The sequence below is a fragment of the Anoplophora glabripennis genome, unplaced genomic scaffold (assembly GCF_000390285.2).
Source record: "Anoplophora glabripennis isolate ALB-LARVAE unplaced genomic scaffold, Agla_2.0 scaffold1759, whole genome shotgun sequence".
Taxonomy (NCBI): domain Eukaryota; kingdom Metazoa; phylum Arthropoda; class Insecta; order Coleoptera; family Cerambycidae; genus Anoplophora; species Anoplophora glabripennis.
The window spans coordinates 14,862-24,735 of record NW_019417853.1 but is presented as its reverse complement, the minus strand read 5'-3'; the positions used below and the strand labels follow the sequence as shown (position 1 = coordinate 24,735).

The following is a 9,874-nucleotide window of genomic DNA, read 5'->3' as shown; positions in this document are numbered from 1 at the left end:
ATCTCCTGGAATCGACAAACACGATACCTGGGCGTGACGATGGACCAGCGTCTCACGTGGAAACCGCACATCGTGGAGACGGTGGCGCGAGCGAAGACCACCAGGGCTAGGCTCTATCCCTTACTCAAAGGTGGAAACACCCTCAGTTTAAGGAATAAGCGAACGCTTATCAAGGTGGTACTTCAACCGCAGCTAACCTACGCCTCCACGGCGTGGGGTCACGCGGCAAAAAGCCACTTAAAGTCATTACAGGCTGTGGAAAACATAGCCCTCCGCACGGCCACCGACGCGCCCTGGTACGTAAGAAACACTGACATATTACGAGACTTACAATACACAAACGCTACACAGACAATAAGACAAAACGCGGAGAAACGATTTGACGTAGCCGCTAGACATGACAATCCCCTCCTCAGGCAAGCCGTTGACTACGTAACCGACGTGACCGACAAACACAAAAGACCTAGACACCAACTTTTTGACCCTGGGTGACCACCCCAACGACTCCCCCCCCCCTTCCCGCTAACCTTTTCTGTTTCAGATACAGCCAGGATCAAGAAACGAAGACAACGACACACACACACACATACGCACCCCACGTACCCTCCTATTCCCCTCCCCTCCCGCGCTGGGCTAAGGGCCAACTTAGCAAAGCGCGTCCCAGGCTGCCTGCATAGCCGCACTACCCTACCCAACCATACCACACATAAACATGACACTATCCCCGGGGTTTACACAGAGGAGCCGGCGAAGCAAGAAGAGCGCCAGAAGAAAGGGCCCTAGCCGGCGGGGCCCAGCCAGGACAAAAGGAGGTCCCACAAAGCGCCTACACCGGCCGCATTTGCGGTCGGGGTAGACGACGGATGGGGCCCACCTACGAAGGCTGTCCAGGCCTACACGAGATGAGGCAGCAAAAAGAGGGATAATCCCCCTCGATCCCAAATCATTGAGGCCAATTTCTAGCCATGGAATAATGGCGCGGTCCCCGCATAAGTCAATCAGCCAATAAAAAACAAATACGTCACCAAATACCTCAGTTTATCTTCGTTCAACCATCACCTCTTTCTAACTCATTACATTTCCCATAAAAAAATAAGAGGCAAATTTAAAATTGTCACTTTTCTTGTACCACGCTCCTTTTAACATAAAATAATAAATTTAATCAGTTGTGATTATGGTTAATTAACAGGTATTTTGAGTCTAAAATGTTACCTTTTTATACAAACTGAACCTTTACACTGGAATTTGGAAATAAATGGATAAAATGTGAAATTGTCTTGAATACACATCACGATCGGTCACCATTTTTGACGTTTGGTTACATAATTAACCTAAAATTTGTGTTAATTTTATTACAGATATCTATTAATATCCATAAACTCTAATAAAATGAAGAGGGGAAGTGAATATATAAACAATTTAGACTTATCTTAATATTCTCTTGGCTCCAAAATAAAAACTGTGTACAGTTTATATGATGTTATTGTATCTTCTTTTGTCTTTTTCAAACAACTTACCAAAGTACTTTTTGATAGGCTGCAACATAATTTATTTTTGTACTTACCAACTACAGTTTTACAGTTGAAGTTTTTACAAGTAAACTACCTATACAGTAGTTTTTAGCTTTGAAAGAGTTTTTTTCGGTGTTCGGAGTTAAATGGACTATGGGGGAATAAAAGGAAAGGAAGAAGAGGAAAAGTTAATCGCACAGAACTTTTGACATTATTTATTTTTGAAAACATTATTTTTGAAAAATTATCAAGTTTACAAAAATATTAAAATCACATTTCGATAGATACCTACTTAAAATTTCCAATCGCTTTTCTAACAATCACATCAATTTGTTATACAACAATAACAATAAATTTAGTCCTTTTGAAGTGAATACAATCAGTTAAACTAAAAATTTAACATTTAATCTGTTTTCTTTAAGTCTTTTTCTTGATGATAAACTTAATAGCTCTGCTTAAAGATCACGTACAAAGTGTGAGTCTTCAAAATGTGTTCGATCTCGGCCGAACCCTCCAACCACACTAGAGTATCGCTAGGTGGTTGTCATATTCAAATTCGAGCCGAATCGTGCGACTACTAACGGCCAGTTAAGCCATAATAGGTTTTCACGTCCTCATAGCTACCGCCGAAAGTATCCGCGCGATCTCGGCCGAACCCTCCAACCACGGCACTATGTCATGCCGTGCATCTACTCATAAAATTTCACGACAATCCATCCAGTAATAAGACCCCCGTAAGCCTTTTTACGAAGACGGGGAAAATTTCACCGATGTTTCCAATTTTCCTGTCTTTGGGCCGAAAGGACCGTCTTCCGAAGGTCCCACCGCTCTGGCGGTTGGATGCAATGCTCGGCAGCCCAAGCCGAGACCGTGGATAGAGTTTTTTCCAAACCGGGAAAAAACTCCAAAATCCCCGACGCAGACATCGACTATCCGGAGAGGCCAGAGGGGAACGAGTCCCGACGTTGACGGGGACGATGGATTATTTTTGCTGGAAATTTTGGCGGACAATTCAAGCCCGGTCCGCTAAAAGTATGGAGAAATCAAAAAAGCGACTGAACGTCTACTTTTGACGATTGCAGTACTTCAGTGGGAGTACATGAGACGGAAAGCGATACAGAACGAATTGTAACAAATCTTATTCATGGTAAATAACTTGTATATGTTAAATTGTGAATCTTTATTGTCTGTTAATCAAGCTCAAGAACTTTGGAGCTCAAGTTCACAGGCTCGCTTCACGAGGCTTCCGTCGAGGCTGCCATTCCTCGACGTGAAGAAGTTGTCCTTGCTTCTAGGGCTCCCTCGAGAGACCCACATTTAATAGTAGAGTCAGTGCTTTCTACAAGACTTGCTACCAGGCTACTACAAGACTTTCGGAGCAAAAGAGCTTGCTCCGACATTGTCGTACGGGGAAGATGAACCCCTGCGACGCGACTTCGATATCCAGTGCTACGAGGATTAGTGCCCTCCAAGGTAATACTACAAATAATAAATTAGATCGTGATTCTATGATCAAGACTGAGCTGGACGAGACCTCGTCCCCAATCGGAGAGACCAGCGGTTACACGGACTGCCCTCACACCTGTTTGCCGGCGAAAGATCTCTCGACATTCGGGGTGAAAGAGGAAATGGCCTCTTCTGCCAACGCTATATCGATGCTCCGCGAAGAGTCTGAGGGACCGAAGATGGTGGCTCGCGGAAGTACGCGGCACGGCGCAGCCACAGCGCCGTACGCGTTGAGGTCCGCTGCTACGCGAGTTACTGGCACCATCTCGACCACCCCTCACGACGCACTCGCGGATCCGAGTAGCAACCAAGAGTTACCACGAAGTGGGTCACCCACAGATACTCGGGACGAGGTTCAACCTACNAATTTTGTATTATCTGATGCTTCAAAATATTATACGGCTAAATTAGCACCTAAGTTCATTGGTCCTTTCGTTATTCATAAGCGTGTATCTCCATTTACCTACCAATTAAAAGATCTGGAAGGCAACTTGAAAGGAATTTGGAACGTTAAAGATCTTAAACATGCGCTTGACCAAGATGATCTAGAACAGTGAGAATTTCTAGGAAATTCTCTAGGAAGTAAGGGGGGGATTTGTTACGTTGCACTTTTATCTTACTCATTTTTTTTTCTTTCCTAATCGCATTTTAAAGTAAATATAAATAATTACAATTCTAGTTAATTAATTCAGTTCATTAGCTCAGAGCGTTTAATAAAAAGAAAATTTTATTAAAAATGTAACGTGAATGCTTCTGCTTCCGCATACGCTGTCCCCGCGTTAGTTATCTACATTTCTTTGGACACACAAAAAGGTTGCTGGTCGAGGTTCGAGGATTTTTCCTATCGAGTATTCAGGCAGTTGTTGTTAAGCGAATTTCGTTGTTCTGTGCCGATTTGTGCATTCCAATATAGTTGGGAGTTTTATCGAAATTCACTTTTGAATGTGATTTATGTATTGGTGTGACTATAATCACAGTTCACGACTTATGTCGGATTCTAAAGCAATTGATCTGTAAGTAATCTTTTCTGGCCCACGTGGTTCTTATTCTAACTATTATTTCCTTAATCTACAGGATGCTCATATTATAGCCAATAGGATAGTTCTAACGAACCACTGAAATATATATCTATGTACATTTAGATATTTATCCCAGATACCAGATTGGATTACAATTGAAGCCGCCTTATATCCTTGAGTAAGTTTATTTTACCCTACTTTCAACCATTTAAACCTTTTGTGTGAGCCTTAGGTGTGATAATCTCAAAAAAAAAGAAAAGACATTTATTATTCGTGCTATTTTAGGGCTTCGTGAATTTACCTATTCGTTCGTTCGAACCTATTCTTCCACCTTTATACTGGCTGTCTCGCACTTGGGGCTAGTTATTCAATGTCGGATTGTTATACTCCGATTTGGTTGACGTCGCTTATATAAGGACAAGTGGATCCAACTAGGAAAGCAGCATTCGCCTCTCCCGGAATATTGTAAGATCAGCAATTTGTCATTGCCATTGCAAAGGTCAGATTTTTTCGTTATTATTATTCTTTTTTTTTATTGTAACTTTGATTATCAAGTTTGCTACGGAAAGTCTATTGGTGCAAATTCGAAAATTTATTCGCTAAGTTTTTTTTAACATCTATGCAACTGAATACAACATATATTATAATAGTTTTTTTTAATGTGTTTAAATATACATTTCCTTATTTTTATGTCATAGTAATAAGATTGTTGGTCTGTATTTCAAATAAGTTTAGCGATATTTATGTGCATTTATATTTACATTTTTTAATGCCATTTCTTGAATTAAGTGTATTTATGTGATTAGAATATTTGATTGTACGCCTTACGTGATCACGATTGGCACGCCTGAAATTCTAAAGATAGTACCTACTTAAATTTAACTATCTTTATTAAAGTAGCCGTAAATATAACAATATCTGTCCACATACATATTTATTTAAATTATCTATTTATTTCTTTTAATAAAAATTCTCCTATATCGGAAGATTTTCATATGGTATTTATTTTTATTTTTTTTTGTTGTGTTTACATCACTTTACTTTAACACTTTAACTTTAATTGCAAAAAAAGAGTCGTAGTTTGGAAAACCGGTCAATCTGGGAACCTCCTAGCAGGGTTGCGTTTTATTGCTGGTTGCGTTTTATTGCTAGTGGCGCCCTAGATTTTGATATCTGTATTTAAAATATTTTATTGAACCTATACCCTTCAGGCCGAGTGATTTGTCGGCATCTTTGTTACGTACTTACGCTTCCAAACTACCTCTACGTTTTTTTTGTTTATTTATTATTTTTTCCCCTTTTCTCTTTTTTTATTTATGTGTATATTTTTTGTACAAATAGTTTTTTTAAAACAAAGAAAAGTATAACCAAGCGTAGCACTTGTTCTTGTTTTTTTTTACGTCTTTGACTGGTAGCTTGTGCTTGTAGAGAAATGTACTAAAAGATACTGAGTAATAAATATACTTTTAGCCTGGTTATATTATTTTTTAATTAATTATAAGACCAAATATATAGTTTTAGTGATTTTTTTATAAAGAATCCCACACCACCGCCTCTACCTTTTCTATCCTTATGAATAAATGTATAATCAGGTATCAGAAACATGTCATCACTGTTACGTTCTCTTAACCATATTTCAGACACCGTAAATAAAGCAAAATTCTCATTAACTATATAATTTTTTAAGATATCAGAACCACCTACAAGAGATCTAACATTCATATGACCAATCTTAAAATTTTGCATATTGAATAATGGGTTAAATACACTGAAATTTAAGTTAAGTAAAGAAATTTGAGACTAGCAAATTTAAAAGTTTATACTACAATAATATTAAGCAATTCAAATTATTTCAGAATAGGAAGGTATTTTAATTCTAATTATTATGTTAAAAAAAACAAATTATAAAGTAAAAATAACAATAAATATTAATCTACAAAAAATAAATAAATATACAGGGTGATTTTTAAGTTGGGTAAATCCTTCTACCGCCAAATAAAGCTAAGAAAAATAAATATTTTTTTCCTTTACCGCTTTTTCAAAATATCAATATTAACGAAAGTACAGGGTGTTAAAGTTTTGTTTAAAATTTTTAAAAATGAATTTTTTTCTACGAAACCGCTTGTGATATGTTAATGAAATTTTACAGGCGTTGATAACTCCAAAAGTCGCATATTATTCGATAAACAGGATATTTCTAAATCTATCAGTGGCGCACGTACCAACAGATAATTCAATATTTTTTAAGAAAAAATGGTACGCTACTGTTTTTTCGAAACATAAAAATAATTTTTGATTTCTCTGTTTAGTTCTGAAGAAGAAAGCTCTCTTGAGTTTTTTTCACACGACTCATAGTATTCAAATAAAAAAAGAAATAGTTTTATTCCACATTAAAAATCAAATGTAACTTTAATTCAAAATCAAATCACACTTTTTCACATTTTGTTTTTGTTTATTCCTATTGTCAACCAATGTTCTGTCAATTTAATTGCTTCCGTAACATTATTAAAGTACCAATACAAACATGCCTTATGTTTATTCAAAAAATAATGAATTAGTTGATATGCTGATTATTTACGGGGAGTGTAGTACAAATGCCGCTGCTACATCTCGCTTATACGCTGAACGATTTCCGTTGCGAGTCAGTCCTTCACACCGACAATTTCTCAATTTAGTTCAAAGAGCCAGAGAAACTGGTAAATTAAAGAAACACCGCGGAGGTCATGCATGGAGACCCCGACAACGTGAAAATGTTCAAATCGAAGATCAAGTTTTACATCTTATCGAGGAAGACCCAACAAGAAGCACTCGGGAAATTGCAAGACAGGTCGAAGTGAGTCAAACCAAGGTATGGAGAACATTACGCGAAAATCAGTTATACCCTTTTCACGTTCAACGTGTACAGGCGCTACAACCTACCGATCATCCACGCAGAGTTCAATTCTGTGAATGGCTTTTACAAAAGCATGCAGATGATGAACATTTTACTAAAACCATTTTAGCTATGGACGAAGCACAATTCACTCGTAACGGTATAAATACTTAATACTTCCGAGATATGCACCTTTGGTCTATTGAAGAACCAATTTTCAACATCGATTTTCCGTCAATGTATGGGCACGACTTGTGAATGGAATGCTCATTGGACCACATATTTTACCAGATCGTTTAACGGGCGAAAATTATTTAAACTTCTTGCAAAATGAACTGCCAGTTCTCTTGGAGGAACTGCCATTGTACGTTAGGCAAAACATGTGGCTTCTGCAAGTCGGGGCACCCCCCCACTTCAGTAGGGAGGTACGATTGTTCTTGGACAATACTTTTCGAAATAAATGGATTGGTCGAGGTGGTCCAGTGGAGTGGCCTCCGAGATCTCCAGATCTGACTCCATGTGACTTTTTTGTGGGGGCTACATGAAATCCTTAGTGTACCAAATTCCTGTGGAAACAGTGGAAGAATTGATTGGACGCATAGAGGAGGCTGCTATTACGATTAGAGGGAAACCAGTTTCTTTACTTCGCGCGGTGACTGAACAGTGGTTACGTCGAGCTGAACTATGCGTCGAAGTAAATGGAGCTCATTTTGAGCATATCAGTTAGATTAAGTTTAGTAAAATTTTCGTAACGTACCTACTTAAGTAATTTTGAATTAAAGTTACATTTGATTTTGAATGTGGAATAAAATTATTTCTTTTTTTTATTTGAAAACTGTGTCGTGTGAAAAAAACTCAAGAGAGCTTTCTTCTTCAGAACTGAACAGAGAAATCAAAAATTATTTTTATATTTCGAAAAAACAGTAGTTTACCATTTTTTCTTAAAAAAATATTGAATTATCTGTTGGTACGTGCGCCACTGATAGATTTAGAAATATTCTGCTTATCGAATAATATGCGACTTTTGGAGTTATCAACGCTTGTAAAATTTCATTAACATATCACAAGCGGTTTCGTGAAAAAAATTCATTTTTAAAATTTTTAAACAAAACTTTAACCACCTGTACTTTCGTTAATATTGATATATTGAGCCGAAAAAGTGGTAAAGGTAAAAATATTTATTTTTCTTAGCTTTATTTGGCGGTAGAAGGATTTACCCAACTTAAAAATCATCCTGTATAATAGATGAGAAATATTAACTTATTCAAATATTAACAGAAAAGTGCAGTATAACTCGCCATTTAACGGAAAAAAATAGTAGTAGTAAAAAGTAAAAAAGATTAAATAATTACAATGGAGTTCAAATCTTCAATATTCTTAACTTTGATTTTGCCATTATTCCCCTGTACAAAGATATTTTCATCCATAGACCAAGCTTTCTTGTTCCCAAACTTTTTCTTTGCTTCATTTAATAGAATTACATTATTTATTATTAGATCTTCAGAGATGAATACTTTATGTCGTACCTTGACCTCCTCGGTGACGACACCGGTTTCGTGGGCCCTCGGAGGAGACGTCGAACTAGTCATCCGACTTGCCTCTTGGACGCCACGAAGCGATTCGCCACCCTTTCTCAACTCCGCTCCGTCGGTTTCTTCCATGGCACCGGGTCGTGAAGTTCGGGAAGACGTAGAAGCTCCCCGTGGAGTTCGACCTCCACTCCCAGTACCATGTCGTAAACCGACATCGAAGTCAATAATAGGAATAGCTACCCGTCCCGCAACATCGGTCTGCAGGGGGTGGATGGCTGGTGATGCCGCCCACGCGGTTCGACCCCTGCTGCGGATGTCGCGGTGGAGTTCGCCACTCCCTGGACCTACCCGGTGTTGCGGTAGGCCCGCCTCGTCGTTGGTATCGTCTGTTGCTGTGGGGGCGCCCGAAGGGATGGTCGAGCCGGTATTAGGACTCTCCGAGGTAGCGGACCTAAGTGTGTAAGTGCAAGTTTATGTTGGAGCGGCACGCCAAGCTACGACATAAGCCACGGGCCGAGCTATACGCTAAGGACCTAGAGAAATGCTACGAGGAGTGCGACAGTTGAACATGTTGGAGCGAAGCGCCAGGTACTCTTCTGGTCTATATATTTCAGTTTTGTAACGTCTTGGCCCCAGTTTTAAGCTGAAAATCATATTAATATGTACACCGACTCGTCGTCTTCATCTGATGATGAAATTATGTTAGAATCGACTGCTAATAAATGGTGTTTGCTTAATAGCATACAAAAAAGGAAATGCTGTGTACATCCCATAAACCGGGGACGAAAAGTATTTGGAGAGTTTCATCATCTCTACCCAGAATTAAGAAAATTTCCAGTTCGATTTTTAAATCTATATAATAATAATAATAGAGAAAAACATCTTTATTCCAGTCAAAAACAGAACGTCGATCAGCGCGCCGCGCTCAAATAATACCTTGCTAGATTCTTTGCTCTAGCGCCTGGCTCGGTGCGCGGAGCCAAGCGTTTAGTACTTGGTTTTAGTACTCCACTATGAACACTTCCATAAGAATGTATACATTGAATAGTCGTGGCTAGGCGCCTAGCTTTTGTCGTGGCTTGGCGTGCCGCTCCAACATAAACTTACACTAAGGCACGTTGGCGACGCCGCGCCGCGTCCCTCGCTCGGTTACCGACGTCGGTCCCTCGGACTCTTCACGGAGCATACAGATACGATTTGGGCTGGATACGGAGTCCTGTTCCTCTTTCACCCAGAAGGCCGGGGAATAAACCACCGGCAGACGGGCGTGAGGGCGATCCGTGTCACCGGTTTCAGCTTCCACCTTCACTACCCCGCTGCTCGTAGCGATCGTCGCAGGCAGGGATGGTAAGCTGGGATCTCCGTTCCTTCTCGACGAGGACTCGTCTAGTTCAGGGTTTCAGAGGAAGTTACGATCTAATTTATAAGTTTGGG

General features: G+C 39.3%; 1 protein-coding gene across 1 annotated transcript in view; it reads left to right on the top strand.

The window, feature by feature from the left end:
* Positions 1 to 7,082, top strand: part of LOC111692505 (anaphase-promoting complex subunit 7-like) — a 10,408-nt gene extending 3,326 nt beyond the window's left edge. The window contains exons 5-6 of the mRNA XM_023456552.1: positions 6,712 to 6,884; positions 6,942 to 7,082. Of these exons, the coding sequence (XP_023312320.1) occupies positions 6,712 to 6,884; positions 6,942 to 7,082 (314 nt within the window). The remainder of the gene's footprint in view (positions 1 to 6,711; positions 6,885 to 6,941) is intronic.
* The last annotated feature ends 2,792 nt before the right edge of the window (positions 7,083 to 9,874 follow it).